General features: G+C 37.8%; 1 protein-coding gene across 25 annotated transcripts in view; it reads left to right on the top strand.

Annotated features, from left to right (window-relative positions):
- dock3 (dedicator of cytokinesis 3) overlaps positions 1-20,408 on the top strand; it is a 255,429-nt gene that overhangs the window by 75,238 nt on the left and 159,783 nt on the right. For all 25 annotated transcript variants that reach the window (XM_088636650.1, XM_088636657.1, XM_088636664.1 and 22 more), the window contains one exon: positions 12,469-12,509. In XM_088636650.1, the coding sequence (XP_088492776.1) occupies positions 12,469-12,509 (41 nt within the window). The remainder of the gene's footprint in view (positions 1-12,468; positions 12,510-20,408) is intronic.

Genomic DNA, 20,408 nt, shown 5'->3' with positions numbered 1-20,408 from the left:
AAATGAAAGCAATTTTTACATTTCCAGTGCCTCCGCTTTAAAAAAAAATCTCTCAGTTGCTTCTCTCATCATTATGTCTGGTGACAGATTCTGTGCCTGTTTGCTATAGTGGGCTCAGAGGAGCAGATGTGGAGAGTGGGTGTTTCAGGGAAGGCATGCACTCCACATTGCCATTCTGTGCAGTGTGTGCCATGTGCAGCTGTGCTTTGAACAGAGAAGAAGAGCTCCCAGAATCTGGAGGCGCCTCCTGTTGTTTCACTTGGGCATGATTGAAGCACTCGGTCATCTGTGAGCTGAGATTGTACAGATGCGATGAAAGTCGTGTAATTACAGTAGAACACTTTAACATTTTTTGTTTATCCATGTGCAGAGTTTTTTTTTAATGTTCAATTAACATAAAAAGCAAGTAAATCCATTTATCTGTCCTGTTACTGCTATTTATTATGAACGACTCACAGCTGGAGTTGTAATGACCGAAGAACACACACTTGTCAGCCTGGAAAAATCTACCTTGATTCCTTAAACATAAGAATGGGGATGTTTGTGGAGTCTCTGTGAATGTAGGAAGATGAAAGACTTAAATTGGCAAGTTTGCCAGATACTGTATGGCCTACAGTGACAGTACTGAGACATTTTAGTCCTAGTTGTTTTGACTCCTCTTTTTCCTGCATGAATAAAGTCAGTGCGGGAACAGAAGAAAAAAATCACCAAAATATTGGTGAAGTCTCATCTTTCTGATAGTGCTGCATGAAGTGATCATTTGGTGCAATTACAGCAGCTTAGGGGGTCTAAATGTGTTGGACTTGGTTAATTCAGCACAGGAGTGAAAAACAACTGTTCAAGTTTCTGATGGCCCCCAATGTAGCCAGAAGAAAATCATCTTATCCAGAACTGTATGTTTCTTTCTGAAGAATATTAAAAGACATCCTTCATATTTCTAAGCTTAACTGCCTTCATGAGAAGTACAAAAATAAATCAAGAAAACTTAGGCTGCTGGATTCTAACAGTTTTTGACAATGTTTACATAGCAGAATTTGTTTTTCATCTGTAATTGTTCTTTTCTGTTTGTTTTGCTAGCCTCTAGTGTTTGACTTGAATATTAGTTCACTAGTTCAGATGACAATTTCAGTAACTTTCACTAACTTCAGATCCTAAAACTGCCATGGAGGTCTTATTCAAACTATGGCTTTATAGTATTAAACTTCTGTTTAGGGTAGTTGACATATACTGTAAGTGGAAAACAAATCCTCATCCATCCTCTGAAGGGCGCTCCGACCCTTTCGTGTTTTAGTTCATCCTGTGCACCTGCCCCCTGTTTGTCCATCGTTATTTAAGGTGGGCGCTTTCACTATGCCTCGCTCAGCATTGAAAGATGGACGCCCGGAAGCCCACCTACCAGCAGGTTCAGGAGAGATCTGACGGCATAGGCTTCATCATGGCGTCCCGATCATCTGAGTCCGGGGCTCAGGGCGCCTGGCCTCGTTACCCTGGTTTTATTCCCTGTCCCTGTTCCAGATCTTAACCTTATTTGTCTCCTCTTGGATGGATCTCCCAGTTCCTGGACCCTGGACTGCGCCCCGGATTCCCCCTAAGACTGTTTGGATTCGTTTGCCTTTCGCCACGCCCCCCGAGCACCGGATCACTGTCGTCACACCCCCCTGTCTGTCAACCTGCCCTGATCGTCGTCTCCTCCTCGTGTCCGTTTACACTAACTTCCGGATTATACCGTCTGCATAGGGTCCTGAACTACACTTCACAGGAGCCTGGACAGGCTACACAAACAGGCATACAGTAAATGATGTCTGTGTGAGAAGAAGGTGTCTCTCACGTTTAGATCATTTACTCTAAAAAAATATCCCTGATCTTTAAAAATAATTATTATAATTATTGCAAATATAATTTCTGCCACATTTTCTAGAAGAAGGCTAGTAAATGAGAAATGTTAAGGGATAATTGTATAACCCTACTTTTTTTAGCCTTCCTAGTGAATATTTAAAGCTTGAAATGTACTGTAACTGGAGGGAATTTAAGTATGGAAGGTAGATACAATTTAGCAATGTCAGAATGTAGTTTTGAAATCTTAATTTGATAGTGGTGAATCCATTTTCACTGGAAAGTCACATTTTGTGCATTGTTCATGTAATCTTATTGATATACTGTACATGTACTTGGACAAGCATAGTGGTATCACCTTTGTGTGTTTCTTGTACAGTGCACAGCTTTAGCACTACAAAATAGTGTGATTACAACTATTGGGCAGGGCATATTGATCAAGCTTAGTGTTTGCAGTGCTAACTAATTTACCTCTCCATCAGTTAGTGTTACACATGCATGCAACATGAAGCAAAGCAGTGAGCCGTATGCTAAAAGACTGCAGCAGGGGAAGGCTGCTGCTGAGCTATTTCTATCCTGTTACATTACAGTTCATCACTGGACTTAGGTTACTGAAACAAATGGAGAGATGCAGAAATTGCAGGAGAGTAGAGAATAATCAGATGAATACAGAGACTGATCTAAGCTGTGTAGAAGCAATTAATTGGTCTCCAGATTCAGTATTCTAGCACTAAAACATTGTACTGTATATGGAAGGATATTGTTTGGGTGTTTTTTTCTTATACAATACAAAATAGCAGTAGTGCATTACAAATTCTCCTATTATTTTGAACATACAGTAGATATAAAATGAACTACAGTACATCATTGGCATCGGTGCAATATATATATATATGAATAAAAGCATAATCCCTTTTGCAGTTTTTGGATAGCTGTTTTTTCTGAAGAAATGAAAAGAAGAAATTTTCTGAAGAAATGTCACAGAGTCATATGCTGCATACTGTAGCACTTTTTAAATGCAAAATAACAGGAAGATCTTGTAATGTAAAAAAACACACAAATGACATGAATTAGTGTAGCAGTACAAATCTAACCTTGAGGTCTGAAGAAAACAGAAAGGAATCCAGTCAAATTTGATCTAATGAAGTAAATTAACATAAAGGACCATCAGCATTGTTTATTGCAGAGGAATACCTGCCATTAATCTGCAGTTGTTAATTATAACTGCATTCAGATTATCTTTGCTTCTTATTGAGATCCTTTTCACCTTGTGAGCTTTCAGTATAATTTCTTTATAGTATAATTGCTTGAAGCTACACTAGTAAAAACAGACATAATTTTAATCTAATACTGTATATTCAGCTGCATTGATGGAAATATTTCCCACAACACCTAGATAACATGCTGGGGATCTGGAAATTGAAATATCTGTATATATCTCTAAAGATTAGCAAACAGGGCAAGCTTCCACTCAGGGAAATGCAGTGTAGCTTACAGGCTAAGATTACCATTGAGGTTCTTGTGGTGGGTTTGATTCCTTATTGATTGTTTGCCCAGCATCTTGTGCCTTTGATGTAATATAGCTCTCAGAAGTCAGCTTCTTTCTCTCTGGGTTTTAACATGTCATTGTGCTTCTTGTCATAGCCATTGCATACTTTGACTAAAATAGAAAACCAAAAATGTTCATTTTTTCCATTTGTTTCGAATGTACTGCAGTAAGACAAACAGCCATGCTCTCTCTCAGGCCTGAGTGAGTGGACGACAGATCAGTGATTTGATTTCTTGCTTCAGTTTGTCGGATGATATGTGGGATTCGATTAAGGTCTTGATCCATTGTTTTTGACACATAATCCCTTCCATTTCATAACTTCATCTTTTGCCTATGGCTCTTTTAAGCAATTACAGCATCGCTGAATGCATCTCTTCATAACTCACATTCTGTACTTGTATTTTTTTAATTTGGTAATGAGCATAGAACATATAGGCACAACTGATCTGAAAAACATACATGCTTGTGACAAGACAAAGTAATTAAAAAAGGGCAAGTACCAGATAGCTTTTTGCCTGGGAAAACACATTTTTAGTATACTGCCATTGACAGTACTACCATATTGACAGATATGGTATGCGTATTGCAAACCTCAAAGTTGCTTACCATTTTATTAGTTTTTGAGTCTATAGTGACCGCATCATAGCTGTTCATTCTTCAATGAACTACTGATTAAATGTTTTGTATGCAGTAGGTTTTTCTACAGTGGTGCTCAAATTGCTGATCCGCTATTGCAAATCCGCTATAGAAAAAAAAAACAGGGCTCCAGTACATCCTGTGCATGTGTCAGTGGAATCCCTGAAATGTCTGAGCATGGTTAGCATGAAAAGTGTGAGTGCTTATATTGATTTGTAGCGTCTGCAAAACAGTATTACTGTAGAATGTGAATCTTAAAGGGTTTTTCTTCTTGTTCAAAACATCCACTTACCAGTAACATCCTTCTGGATTAATAGACTTTGGAATTACTACACAGCGATTTCTTCCACAGTGCTGATTCTTAATAAATTCAGTTTTACTGTGATGGAATGCAACTATCATTCTGAGTTTCCTGTTCAGATGGAAAAACAGTGGACCAGAACCAAAACTGCATGCTTAATAAATGCATTTCATCATTTATTAATACTTGAATAAGGTGTTTAGCATTAATGTCTTGTGGAAATGGCTTCTTATAGTCTCTCATAGTCAGTATAGAGCAGACTACACTTCAGTGAAGAACAAATCAATGATCTTTTCTCATTTTGAGCTTCTGTACAAAACAGCTTTGATGTTACTAATCGATCATTTTGCCAAAGACTAGAATAATGAAAATTTCAGAAAATGCACATGCCAGTATACTGAATATTAAAGGGTGGAATACAGTAGCAGGACACTAGCCATACTCTAGTTCCAGGGACATTTGTTTAGATTTGGTCTTGGGTACTTGTCTGTATGGGGTTTTTATGTTCTTAATGTTTATGTGTTTAATTTTCACCTGCTGACATTTGCAAACTGGAAAGAAAAAACATTAAATTCTGAATGAAAGGATAATGGAACAAGAGCAAAGTAGAAAACAAAAAACAAACGAATATCTACTGTATTTTGTTGTAACCATTTTTACTAAATAGTAATGCTGGAAGTCAGTTGTGTACAGCTGAATACTTATTTTGAGATGCCATCTTATACACATCTGGATGAGCCCCAAGTTCCTGGTGTTTTCTGGTCTCTCTTGAGAGTCTGGGATTGTACAAGTATGGTAAAATTCTCATAATAAACCCTTTTATAGAAACCTACACCTACTTATCTACTATATATTATTTGGAACCTTGTAAGCACGTTTCCCCTTAATGTAGTAAACCGCAAGTGAACAGTATAATAATGCAATTATAAAGTAGGAAGTCTTGAAAATACAGCACAAATGTAGTATGCATTGAACAATGAATAAAGTTGATACGAGCTACCTTAATTACATAATTGTGTTGCTCTAGCAGAGCTCTTGGATCTTAGTAAGAACCATTGATTAAGATGGCTATGGTAACATGCTGATTTTGTTGATAAATGTTTTTTTTTATTGTAAAATGATTATAAACATTAATTGCTTAATTACATTTTAACTAGTTAAACTTATTATAATGTCTTCCACTCAATGAATAACATGAAAAGAAAAATGTGTTAGTGCTACAAACAGTTAGACAAAGCAGTCAAATAAATCTTGAATTTTTATTAATTGGTCCAAGCAAGGTACAATACTGACTTCATAATATCTGCTTGGGACATTCTATGTGCCTTTGTCTTTCCATACATATGCTTATGAGTTAATGAAACAGAATGCAGTTTTTCTATGAATAAATATATCAGAACTGTCCAATGGCCTTTTCTAATTCTCTGCCTCATTTATACTCCTGAGTGTCCATATAGTTTTAGCAGGGAGCTACAGTACGTGAGTGTGCATTGGTTGCAAAGGATCAGATAAAGGTTAATGTCATGGTGAAGAGCTTAAAGAAAAAGAAAATTTCAGTTGTTGAGCTTACTTCAGGTGTTAAGGCATACAGATTTTGTTTTACTTCTTTGTAGTTTCATCCATTAAAGATGGTCCCCTCTGCAAACACACTGTGAAATCTAGCTTATATATATATATTTAATAAACTCATTGCCCTCTTTTCCAAATCCTTCACCATGGCCAAAAGCATTTACATCAGAATTTACTGCAGTGGAGTAGAGTCATAATACAAGGCCCTGGATATGCACTGTGGTGAGTGCTAAGTTGAGCTGTGAAAGAGGTTAAGATGCATAACATCAAGCTATTGACACGGTAACTGCACAGTATCACCTCATGTATTTTCCACCTTGAAGTTGAAAGGAACCATGACTGTACGTGTAATACGTCTCCCATAGCTAGTCTGTTAGGCATTTAGTTGCAAAGCCAGGAAAATGTGTTGGCACATACAGTAGTCACAAAAACACTCAACATCATGCTGCATTTGCGCATTTGCACCTGTTTTTAGGACTACGTACGGATCTATACAGTTTCACTTGCAGTAAATATTCCAGAAGGTGCCATCTAACAGGTTTAATCTTTATCTTTTTGATTTCATATAATTTTAATTTCTTATTTTCCTTTTCATGATGAAAAAGAACAGTTAAAACCATTGCTGAAGAAAAAATCTGTTTTATCACTTTGTGTGTGGGAATATCAGGTTATGGAGGAGAATTGCGGACCATCAATGCTGAAGGTGAAATAGAGAGCTGGATGAAACTGTTTCGGTTCGGGTCATGGTTGTTTGAGGATTAAATTGTTTACGTCTGTCTGTTTCCTATAATTACTGCTTGTCCTTTTTTTTCTGAGACTTGTGCCTTTATGGCTCCATCAGACTAATGTTTCTTTGATAACTTCTCATGTTGTGATAATCCACAGATTCATCCATCAGGGGAGCCCCTTGTGGATATGACTGTGCATGAGCAAATCCAACTTCAAAACCACTTATTTATTCCTGGGCTTTACAGCAATTTAAAGTCGAATGTCACACAGTTTTTTTTCTCCCCACTTTACTAGTGATGTGAGTCAAAGTCTTTAGACAGCACAATACAAGGGTTTTTTCTTCCCTACGTGTGCTAACATACAGTACTACTGATACTTTTTTTCTATTATTGTGATGAAGCAGGTTAACCATGTCCTGTGACTCTAACAACATTTCAAACTATCAAAGGGGAGTATCAAATTGATTTAGACAGTTTAATTAATGTCTTTAGTTTGCTGGTTTGGGAAATGAATGGGAGAAGGGTGAAGAGGGAACTGGTGATAGCCATGATAGCTGCAAAGCTATTATTAAATCTGTGAGAAACCTGAGGGATGCAATGATCAGATTTACTGTAGGTGTACTGTACTGTAGGTGGCAGGATCTAGTAAGAATTTTGTTGTTTAAGTTTTGTTTTAAAGCCATGTATTAATTTTAAAACCCACATTAGCAGTTGTAATTTTTTTTCAGATTTCTAGAACCACAAAACATTCTGAAAGGAAGGGGAACCATTCTGTCCGTCTTTTTTGTTTTATTTACTAGCAGAAATTTGATACAGGGTGCCAGCTATTTCTTGAAACATCAAGAAAAACTTTGAAACAGCTTGATCATGCATAAGCTATTCTTTGTGTGAATAAGCAATTTCTGTTTTCTATGCTAAAGACACATCCTGTATACACAGTAGAAAGAGCTCAAATAGTTACTGTTTTTGCCCTCTCATTCTTGTTTCTCTTTTGATTTTGACCATTCAATCAAGGCAGATGTGTCCAATTTACTCTCTTAAAAGGAGGAGACTAAAACCAAGCCTCAGCTTGCTCACATTACCCCCGCCCTTCTTAGTTCACTCAAGCATCGTCTTGGAGAGAAACAGGGAAAATAAATTGGGCACACCTTACGTATGTACAATATATGCTATATAATCTGTGCACCTGCCCATGATGCCTCCCTGCCTAACGAGTTCAACACCTTCTATGCTCGGTTTGAAGCCAACAACACAGAACCAGTCATCAGAACTGCACTCTCCGCAGCTGACCAGCTGCTCTCACTGTCTGCAGATGAGGTGAGGAGATCTCTGCTAAAAGTGAACACACGCAAGGCTGCAGGACCCGACGGCATACCCAGTCGCCTCCTCAGAGCCTGCACCAATCAACTGGCGGGTGTATTCACAGACATTTTCAACATGTCTCTGGCCCAAGCCATAGTCCCCACCTGCTTCAAGACAACCACCATCATCCCAATACCAAAGAAAACCACAGTGACATGTCTTAATGACTACCGACCAGTGGCACTAACACCTGTCATCATGAAGTACTTCGAGAGGCTGGTCATGTAGCACATTAAGGACACCATTCCAAACGTAGTGGACCTGTACCAGTTTGCCTTCCGGTCCAACAGATCCACAGATGACACAATCTCCATTGCCACACACACTGCCCTATCCCATTTGGACAAAAAGAACACAACAAGACTACTTACTATTCATCGACTTCAGCTCAGCTTTTAACACTATCATCCCAGAGAAACTAGTCAAGAAACTCCGTGCACTGGGTCTCAACACCTCCCTCTGCAACTGGATTCGGGACTTTCTGACAGGCAGACCTCAGGCTGTCAGGCTTGGAAACCACACCTCCAGCACACTAACTCTGAACACTGGGGTCCCCCAGGGGTGTGTGCTTAGTCCATTGCTGTACTCACTCTATACCCATGACTGTAAGGCCAAACACAACACCAACTCAATCATCAAGTTTGCTGATGACACCACAGTTGTAGGTCTGATCACAGACAATGATGAGAGGGCCTACATGGAGGAGGTCAATCTCCTTACAACGTGGTGTGATGACAACAACCTCACCCTCAACGTCAGCAAAACCAAGGAGCTGATCGTTGATTTCAGGAAACTGCAAACCAGACATGCCCCTTTCCACATCAATGGGACTGAAGTGGAAAGGGTCAGTAACTTTAAATTCCTTGGCGTCCATATCACCGAGGACCTCACATGGTCTCTCAACGCCACCTGTCTGATCAAGAAAGCGCAACAGCGCCTATACTTCCTAAGACGGTTGAAGAAGGCTAAGATATGTCCCCAGATCCTCACTAACTTTTACAGATGCACTACAGAAAGCACACTGACAGGCTGCATCACAGTGTGGTATGGCAACTGCAGTGCTGCTGACTGCAAAGCCCTACAACGGGTGGTGAAAACTGCCCAGTCCATCACTGGGGTTGCCCTCCCATCTATCCAGGACATTTATGACAGACAGTGCTTGAGGAAAGCTCTAAGCATCATCAAAGACCCCACACACCCCAGCTACAGACTTTATGATCTGCTACCATCTGGAAAACGGTACCAGAGCATTCGGGCCAAGACTAGCAGACTCAGAGACGGTTTTTACCCCCGCACGATCAAACTATTAAACTCCCAGTCTCTCTCACTCTCACCTCACCTCTCACCTATGATCTGAACCTCACAGTGCCTTCTTTCTTACCAAAAACTCAAACACACATTGAAATCTACCTCTACCATACATGTCAAAAAGCTCACTCCCCATAATTTATATCCCTTTATTTCATTCTGTTGATGCATATTTTTGCACATAACCTGTTACCTTTTTGTTGTTTTGCACATTGCCTGTTGTTGTTTTTTTTTGCACATTGCCTGTTGCTGTTTTTGCATGTCTGTTGTTGTTTTTTGCACACTGCCTGTTGTCTCTGTCTTTCTTTTGTTATACAATTGTATTGTTGTTGTTTTTTTTCTTGTACTACTTATGTCCGAGAGCTAGCTAAATAGCATTTCGTTATACCATATACCTGTATATGAGTATAATGACAATGAACTTGAACTTGATAATGAAACTCTTGTGATCCAATGAGAGGAGGCTGTGCCATTTCATCTGCATCAGCATGAGTTGTCATGCAATACTACATGTGTTGATGGCTCCTGTTGCATGATTCCCCGAACAGAAAAGCTAAATACAGTATAACAAAAAATATATCTATGGTGCAGAGGAAGTGCCAGAGATATCCACTGTGCAACTCTTCTGTTTTAGTGAAAATAAATTCTGTGCATTTTCCATTTGGAAAACAGTTTTAGAAACAAAGCTTCTGGTTCATGATGCATAAATGTTAACAAGATCACAATTCTGTTTTATTATTCATGGCTAAAAGCCATTCAGATAAAAATGGAACAGTAGCTATGGAGCATTTTTAATCAAGGTTTAGAGCTTTCTAGTTTCCCTTTCAGCTCACTGGCTATGAATAGATCCAAAGAAAGATACAGTCGGGGAAATCAGCATGTTGAAATCTTGAGGATTAGGCCGTTCTAAAGAAACTAATCTACTTATGAGACATTTTTTTCTCACATTTGAAGCTGTCATGTATAGAAAGAGTCACAATATTACTGTACCTATGGATGAATATAAGTGTTTTCTATTATATACAGTATAGAATCTGGCCTGTAATATAATTAATCTTTCACGTCTATGGAATGGAATTCATGTCTATGGAATTATACAGTAGCAAAACTGCTTCTTAGGGTTACATTAAATTGTATTTCTAAACTTTATAACTGATCCATTTTTCATGACCAGATTTGTGTAAATTGACCAGATTTATTTTATTTTATTTTATTTATTCAAAGATAATACAGTTAGTATTAGTGAAGTTTGTAATTGAATTGTTTGTTCTTAATTTGGATAACCAACAGCATTAGAATGCTTCAGATTACTTGGGAGGCATGATCAGCATAAACCTGGGTTAAGCTTTCTTTAAAAAAAAATTTAAATGCATTGAATTTTGGGGTCTGCTTATATGCAATACATTCCAAGTTTGTTTTCATACTGTATTTAGATAAATACTTTATTGATCCCGTGAGGGAAATTGCAGTGCAACAGCAGCTTTACACAGACAACACAGCCACAGTGTAACGAATTATACAATAATAATAATAGTACAATACATACAGTACAATACAATCAGTACAGTGAGGAGTGCACTAAAAGAGTTACTCACAGTCCGGACACACAAAGAACAAACTAGACCAGAACAGTACGCAGAAAAATCGTATCATACATATGAATGTAAATATAGATATAGATATAAATATAAATGTACTGCACGGGTCCCTGGCATATACTGTATTGCACAAAAAACGGTTGTAAACGGGAAAAAGAAAGAGAACAGATGTAGCAGTAGATGTGTAGATGCGTTCAGTCCAGAAACAGGTCACTGTCAATATTGCCTCTGCCCAGACGCAAGGTGGATGCGTTGTACAGTCTTATGGCAGAAGGCAAGAATGACCTCCCGTAGCGCTCCCTGTCGCACCATGGATGAATCTGTCTACTGCTGAACGTGCTCTTCATTTCTACAAGCCTGTCATAGAGGGGATGGGAAATTTTGTCCATGATGGCCTCTAGTTTAGACACCATTCTCCTCTCAGCCACTACCTCCAAGGGGTCCAGGTCAGACCCAATGACAGAGCTTGCTCTCCTGATGAGCTTGTTCAGCCTTTTAGAATCCGCTGCTCTAATCCCAGGGCCCCAGCATACCAATGCGTAGAAAATGGCGCTCGCTACCACCGACTGATAGAACATATGTAGCATCTTACTACAGTACATACATTGAAGGACCTGAGCCTCCTCAAGAAGTAAAGTTGGCTCTGTCCCTTCTTATAGATGGCCTCGATGTTCTTAGACCATTCCAGTCTATTGTCGATGTGCACTCCCAGGTACTTGTACGAGTCCACCATCTCCATGCCACTCCCATGGATGTAGACAGGAGTAGGTTTTACCTTTTTCCTCCTGAAATCTACCACCAGTTCCTTTGTCTTTGTTACATACATTTACTGGTTGAGCACATAAGAGCCAGGCAACATGTTCAATATACTGCAATGCAGTGAGTGTAAGGTGTCAATTCAAACCTGTATTTACTTTTTAATCTAATTTATTTTAGAAGATATGAACAGTAAAGGATCCCCATAAGTAATTTTGTACCTGTGTCTTTTTACTTTCTTTCAGTGCTTTGTGAATTAAAGAACCTTGTCTAACAGTTTCAGACCTTTTTCTGTTTTGCAGTGTGAGATTTTTTGGTACAAAGCACAATGCCCTATACATACAAATATATTTAGAAAAATAGACTGAAATTACATTGAAGTATAAATTGCAAAATTAGAAGAACTTTAAAATAAACTGAAGAATATGTTTACAATATCTGGACTCCCTGCTGCGTTCAGGCTCAACCTGGGCATAATAATTTGCTCTCAATGCAGGTTTTCCCATTTGTTAATTTAATTATTCAATCTGCAATGTGAGCTGTAGTTTTAAGGTCCTCATCTGTACATGTGTACATTTGTAGTGTATTCTTATAGTAATAATATATGTTTTTAAATGTCTTTAATTTTTGTTTAGACACAGGTAAAGTCAGCAGCTGAGAGCACTGAAGGATAGTCTTCACCATACTGCGTGCTTTCAGTTGCCGCACATACTGTACAAATCTGTTTGTAATTAATACGAAGTAAAACAATATTGAAAACGTACAATAAATCATTAAGGCAAAATTTAATTTTACTGTCTCCAGTAAATTCTTATTTTTTTTTCTTAGGGTGGTACAGAGGGTTCTCCATCAAGAAACCTACTGCCAGGGTAAGAAAATAAAATGATCTTATAACTCTCTTTCATACGTGCAATTCTAATCTAAACACTTTTCATTTTGCTTCAAAGGCTGTCACCAGAGGGAGCTGTCTTTATCACTGATAACATGGCAATATGAGCAGTTGTTCTTGCATGCAGTCATTTTTAAACTGCATTGTAAGCATTAAGTTTTTAATTTTAAAAAGCCTACAGTGCTGTCTGCCTTGTTCCATCATTTACAATTACCTAATTGTACAAAATGTCCTTGCATTGAGTGCCGTCAATTTGACTGAATGGGTAACTCATACTATATATTTATACAAATCAAGATGAAGTCTCTTGTCAAAGAATATGCCTGCCAGTTTATTCCTGAAGAAAAGAAAGCTTCACGTAAAATATTGGTGTTATTCCATTAAGAGGAAAATTTGACATAAACTAATTTTAACAAGGGTGTAAAGTGGCTTAATTGCTCAGTTTTTGTTTACAGAAGCAGGTTTAAAATAGTAATGGTCATTATAGGGTCTTACCATTAAAGTGTTAAAATAAAAAAAGCTTCAGGGAATGACATTTGTACTAGAAGTTTATACAGAAGCTGTCTACACCAATTTTTTGCGTTTACTTAAAAATATCCACACCTTTCCAATCACATTGATTCTTTCATGAGAACCACAAATAACTGCTCTCTGAGGTAAGGCATGAATTTATTTCATGTATTGTGCTTTGGAATGTAATTAAGAACAATCTTAAATGCATGTAGATTTGCTTGTCAATCATTATACGGCAGTGTGGAAGAACTTCTCAAAGATATAATAGGTTCTTCTATACTAAAAGAAACACAGCATGTACTGTAATAAGCTTGTGAACAGGCATAGCTAAATAAGGCAGATTCTATTGTGCAAGCATCTGCAGATGTACACTCTGTATGAGGCACTATTAGGAGTGCAATCTATTGCCGTCTTCTGTTGTGATCAACTTCAATAAGCTGATAAGGTGAGAGCTGTTATTTTCATTAACAAAGTTTCACGGTGAACATTGAAGTGCAATTATGAAAATCCCCTGATATAGTTACTATGCAAAATACTCTGTAAATCAGGATTAGCCATCCCAGAGTAAGTTAATATCATTCAGCTTGTTCAGTCAAGCACTTCCAATGTATAGTATGGATTTTTAAACAGAGGGAATAGGGCCACTGAAGATCCTCCTCATCCATTACACGTTGAAATAGAAATCTAGTTTCACCTGGGACATACTAGCCTTCTGCTATTGTAGGCAGTGAAGAGTTATTGTGGAAGTCCCAGCTCAGTCACGCCTCTAGTCAGATATTTAAAATATGTAAGCATCCAATTTACTAATGATGATTTTTTCTTATTTGTTTAACTGATATCCTGAATCACGATACTTCGGTATCAGTTAAGAACGTGCTTTTAAAAATTACATAAACATGAGGAAACCATTTGGAATGGGGTTTCCATGTAAAGGCAGGCAGAACTCTGATCCACTCATTGTCACTATCCAAGTGTGACTGAGATTTCCAAGCAATGGCACACCAATTTATTTGGCTCCATGTGATCTCTGACCTCTGTGACTTCTGAGTCATTGAGGAATGAACAGATGTATAGGGGAAATGAACAGCTAATCTTTGTGACTGGGCATTCTGCAGCTGCCAGTAGAATATGATATAATAATATTTAAAGGAAGTGAGATGATCATAAATTCAATTAAATTGGTATTACCCTTGCGAAAGAACCCAGAAGAGTTCTTTTACGTATCTGGGAACCATTTTGGGACAACACTACAGTAGTACAGTGGGTATAGAAAGTCACCCCCCCCTTTCAAATGTTCCTTTTGTTGCCCTAAAGCCCAAAAAGAAGACAAATAAAATCAGACTTTTTCCAGTTTTAATTACAAATTGCACCTTGCAATATCCAAATGAAAAAAGAAAGCAAAAGTTCTGAAAAAATAAAATAAAGTAAAATAACTGGGTTGGATAAGAGAACACCCCCCTGAGTTAATATTTGGTAGAAGCACCTTTTGCTTGAATTACAGCCTTAAGTCTGTTTGGATACATCTCTACTAACTTTGCACACCTAGAGGGAGGAATATTTGCCCATTCCTGCTTACAGAATTGTTCAAGCTCAGTCAAACTGCGTGGTGACTGTTGATGGACTGCCCTCTTCAAGTCATTTCAAAGAGATTCCATGGGATTTAGGTCAAGGCTCTGACTTGACCACTCAAGGACATTCACCTTCCTTTCAGCCTTTCAGGACATTCAGCCACTGTACGGTTGCTTTGGTGGTGTGCTTTAGGTCATTCTCATGTCGAAAGGTGAATCATCTTCCCATTTTCAACTTCCTGGCTGAGGGCTGCAAGTTTTCATCAAGAATTTGCCTGTATTTTGCACCATCCTTCTTCCGTTCTATCCTGACAAGTGCCCCAGTCCCAGCTGAAGAGACACCCCCACAGCAGGATGCTGCCACCACCGTGCTTTACTGTAGGAATGGTGTCCTTTGGATGGTAAGATATATTGGGTTTTCACCAGTCGAACTGTTTTGCATTCCAGCCAAAAAAGTTCAATTCTGGTCTCATTTTTCTTTAGGGTGCTTTTTAGCAAAACATAAATGAGACTTGATGTGGCTTTTTTAAGGAGTGGCTTTTTTCTTGCCACCCTCCCATACAGGCCAGATTTGTGGAGCACTTGTGTTTTTGTCGTCACATGCACGCAATCACCAGTCTTTGCCATAAAGGCCTGTAGCTCGTTCAAAGTTGCCATCGGCCTCTTGGTAGCCTCTGATCAGTCTCCTTCTTGCTCGATCATCCAGTTTGGAGGGACGGCCTGATCTAGGCAAGGTCTGGGTGGTGCCATATGCCTTCCACTTCTTAATGATAGTCTTCACTGTGCTCCACGGGATACTTTAAACCTTTGAAATTTTTTTATACCCATCTCCTGACTTGTGCCTTTCCAAAAATATCTCAGTTCTTTTGAAAGCGCCTTTCCGCCCATAGTGGATTCTTTGCTTTGAAAAGCACTTCCAAGCAGTGGAATCCTCTAGAAACAGCTGGTTTTATTCTGAACTAATCAAAATCACCGCAATTGATCACAGGTGGGAGCCAATTGGTATGTTCTGTTATCTGTAAGGTGATGCGTTATACCTGAACAAGTTTACAAATGCAATTGTAAGGGGGTTGTTCACTTATCCAAATAAGGTATTTTGCTGTTGTAATATTAATTAATTTTCAGAATGTTTTAGAATTGTATTTTCACTTGGCTAATGTGGGTTACTGTCTGTAAATAAAAATGGAACAAGCCTAAATTAATTTGTGTCATACAACAAAAGTTACACATTTTGAAAGGGGATGGTGATTTTCTATACCCACTGTATATCTGATTCAGTCAATGCAAAATATGACTTAGTAACTATGTTTTGTAAAGCATTTATTATTTTATGCATAATAGTTCTTTTAAAGCCTCATGTAAAAGCACATAGGAAGGCAACTTTATTCCCCGATGTCTCTGAGTATCATAGTCCAATACATTCCCCCAGGAAACTGAAAGCTTTATAATCCTTTTTTAAATGTGGTTTTAAATACTATGTTCTTCCGCAAGTTTATTCCTACCCTCAGGAAATGTGGGCCTCGTAGTATTTAATAATATTAAACTTAGTGGGTAGAGGAGCTATTTTAAACACAGGATTGCAAACCAGTGTGGTTAATAAAAACAGATTTGATGTAAAAATGCCATTCCTGGTCAAAAAGAACTTTGCATAAGTTGTTTTTTGAGTTGGATCTGCAAAGACATCCTGGGATAATGGAAAAAATATGAGCTAAAAACCCTTCAAAATATTATTATGAATTATGTAGATACAAAATAGTTTTATAAAAAACGAACAACAAATTACATGTTAACATGCTGAACTAAATGTGAGGAGTACAGAACTGCATATAAATGAACAGAAGGGGGGAGCTGCTTTTAGCATTACTGGTGATTAATTCCATTTTGCATTTGCTCCTACTGTAGTACAGCTAAGCATTAACAGTAGCTGAAATACAGGTGATATAATTGTTACCAGTACAGTAAGTAGTTCCTCTTGACTGAAAAAGTATCAGGCTAGCCATATTAGCCGTAATCAATATAAAAAGGTAAAAGTGTTACTTAATACTATAGTACCTTATTGGATGCATGTACATTGACTCTCAAAAGTACATCATATCAATAAGAAATCTGTTTTTACACATTGCAAGTTTTTTTCTGCTGATAAATCAGCTACTGTACTTGAAGGTTTTTCAATGTATATATACAGTATACACATATATTTAATTGAGTTCCTTCATGGCACGGCCAATATTTGGCAAGAGTGCACATCAAGCTGCTCACTGCAGATGTCTTTGGTATGAACCTGGGTCACTAGCCAAGTGTGACTGGGTTTCCCCATTCAGCTGAAGTAGATGCTACCTGGCCAGGTTGCCTGCTTCTGGCAAAATCCAGACACAGGTGAACTGGGTATCTGCCAGCTTGAACAAATGTCAGTGAGACATGTGCTCTTCCCCTGGAGTTATGTCTCCTATGTCTCCTGTTACGTTCAGTCAAGAGATGAACAGCTGTGGCAGGTGGGCATGTCAAACGAGCATGTTTACCTGTCTTCATCCACCCCATGAGGTACAGGAAACCTTTCTGGAAAGTAGATTCTGAAACAACTGATCGTTGCAAATTATATTTGAATACAGTATTACAAAGAAAAAATCCCAATTTTCAGAAAATAATGATTATTTTATTTTTCTGTTTAATTTTTGTAAATTCTGATGATGTTATCTGAGCATGACATTTACAAACAATTTTCCCTGCATGTTTAAAGTTCACAAAACAAAAGCTGCTTGAAAAGTTTTATGTTTTCAATGACCTTTGTAAGTAATACAGAGATGAGGTATGAAGGGCTTTTTGCTAATTCGTACAGGATAAAAAATAGGAAAGATAAGGATGCCTCAGGCAACTTTTTTGTAGTAACTAATAGAAAAGAAAGTTAAAAGTGACATTTATAAGACATTTTTCCCGGTGTGAAAAGTTAATCAAATAATATCACATCCTGTGAAGTGAACATTCTTGGTGGATTGAAGGAAAAAGAAATTGAAAGATAACCAGTGGTACAGTATGTACACTGCCATGTCCTAATGTCAAAACAAAAGATCACATCACACAAAATACAGTAAGGGATTTGCCACCTCTTTCAGAGTATTAAAATCTCTTTACAGAAATGCATTTGCTCTTTACAGTAATTAACAATAACTCTTGGAATGTTGCTCGTAATTGGAGTCTCTGGAATTTGCTTTGGATAAAGACATCTATTAAATTATTTTGTTCCTTAGATTTCCTAAAGAAAATGATTAAATGTATCTCAACAGACAATAATAATGCTTTTTCAAATTGGAATGCCATGCAGTGCGGATTTTAATCCTTACTGTAAGCCTTGGGTTTATAAAAAAATACATTTAAGCTTCTTGATTCCTAGGATTACCATCAGGTATGGAATAAACCCTTCCTGTGTTCTGTGCAAGCTGTTGAAGACCAGAAGGCATAGGTGTCTTTCAAAATATATGTATATCTGCTTAAATCCTATCCAGAACCTTGTGGCAACAAATCAAGTGTCTGGGTCAGATAAAGTTCAATCTGTTATATTAGTACCGGTGTTGTGATGATTTGCCTCCAGTCTCAGGTAATCTAGAGTCGAAGCAATTGAAGTCTGGCAGGCGTACCGTATGTCCTGTGCCAAACCTCAGCAGTTCAGAAAGATGTCACAGGGCTTAAGGGAATACCTATCGCTTATTACTTGAGCAAGTTAGATCCCAGATGGTCTGTGTTGTCGTACTGATTTAGGAAGATGGAGGTTGTTTCCATTCTGTGGCCCAGAAAGGATATAGTTCACATTACCAGAATGATTGTGTCCCATAATCATCATTAATACAAGTTATATTCTGTTGAGGGTCATGATAAGTCAGAGCCTATCCTAGAAGCATAGGGTACAAGGTGGGAGTACACGCAAGACAGGACCCAAGTTCATCACAGGACATGCCTGCGCACACACAAGCATACGAACACCTCGACTATTTAAAGACAAAAATAGCCCTAACCAGGCAGTCTTAGGGAAGTCAACTTGCTACCCTTCAAGCAAACAAACAAATAGCACATTGTCATTTGTATAATGCTAGATAAAATGATGAAAGTATATTTGATTCTGGCAAAACTATTGTATCGCATCCATTTTAACATCTGAGCTTTGGAATATACAGTATATGTCTATCCAATTGTATCTGTCCCCGTCTTGCCTCCTCTGCTTTATCGGTTTTGAAATACCTGTGCTCCATGCCACAGGGATCAGAAGGTGTAGCATAGGTTAGATATTTATTCAATTCAAGGAGAATTTTTATTCTCTCTTGGCCTTTAAATTGGGTTTTTAAAATTTGAGACCAAAACATACTACCAAAATGAACTACCTGTATCTTCTTGGGAGGTTCTAGAAATATTCTTCAGTGCCCCTGACGGAATGTAAATGACCCTCTGGGCAGTTATAAATCTCCACAGTATTCAAAATGTATAAATAAGGGTGAAAAAATATTTGTGTTTATGTTAATGTTAACAATGCTAATGTTAAGGTTATTTATTTTTCTCTTATTTTGTTTATATTTTTATACAAATGATCAATTTAACTGGTTTTCAATCTTGATCTATTAGCATGTATTTTCTTGCAGAACTGTTCTTATGACACTTCTTGACAATTTCTAAGATGTGTTCTCTTATCTTCCTCTTCTATATGTACAGTATTTAAAAATTGAGAAACACAAAGATGCTGCCTTCTACATATACTGTACTGCAGAAATGGGAGCTCTCTGTGTAGTCTAAGGATGGAAAAACTCCAGTAAGACATGTATATGGTGGTGTGCAATTGTAATGATAAATTAAAAGAAACCCTGCCACTGTTTTGCAAATGTTTGGCAATTTATCTTTTCTGCCACAATTCACTTTGGTCTCTGCTTGAGATTTAAGATTTAAACCTGTTTTTCAAGTCTTTTCAGCTGTAATGATTTTTTTAGGTCTCTTGGGGAACTGAGTGTTCATGATGATTCTCGCTTGTCCTCTCTAGTGTGTTGCCCTTATTAAAATAATGTGATTTTGCAAAAGCTCTTTATCTTTTTTTTTCTTTTTCACCACCCACACTCACCCTCCCACATGCAGTGTTTTCCTGCTGAAAAACCAGTGGGGTCAAGTTGTGGAATGCATGCAGTCCTCTGTTGGTACTACCAGATTGAAAAGATGAAGAGAGGAGAACAGCTAAGAGGTCTGGTTCTATAAAACACAGCCCCTAGCTTGTTATAATTTAGGATTTGTGGTTGCGTGTGTGGTTGTTTGAAAACACGCACATCTCTCGTGTTAGGAGCAGGTGCTTGATTTCCAAAGGTTGTTTCTCAGTTGTTTTGAAACCAGATCCTTTCACTGGATTTGGTGCTTAGTTGCTTTTAAGCTTCTAGCTTAGAGCAAAGTTGAGCATGTTGAGCACAAGCGATGTTGTTGTAATGGAAATAGTATCCGCAAGGACTTCAGATGAGATGTCGCTCTGTGTAGGTTGTGGAGGAACCACAGGTTTCATTCCTAAACTGGTAGCATAAATAAGAAGTGACTATTGTATAAATGAAACCGGAGCAGGTCATCACGGTAAAATAGAGCAATAATAGTAACTGATAGAAACATGTAATACTCAACACTGTCAGTGTTACTATAGGAATCCCAGAGAATTCTGAGATGTATTCAGATGATATCTCAAAGATGCATTGCTTCTGTGAGAAAAGGAAAAATATAATAAAATAATAAAATTTTAACTTTCAATTTTAATTTTCTGATCCTAACTGATCAATTCCCTTTCTTTC

Source organism: Lepisosteus platostomus, chromosome 6, assembly GCF_059453375.1.
Source record: "Lepisosteus platostomus isolate fLepPlt1 chromosome 6, fLepPlt1.hap1, whole genome shotgun sequence".
Taxonomy (NCBI): Eukaryota; Metazoa; Chordata; class Actinopteri; order Semionotiformes; family Lepisosteidae; genus Lepisosteus; species Lepisosteus platostomus.
Note: the sequence above shows the minus strand (reverse complement) of the source record. Positions and strands in the feature narration are given on the sequence as shown.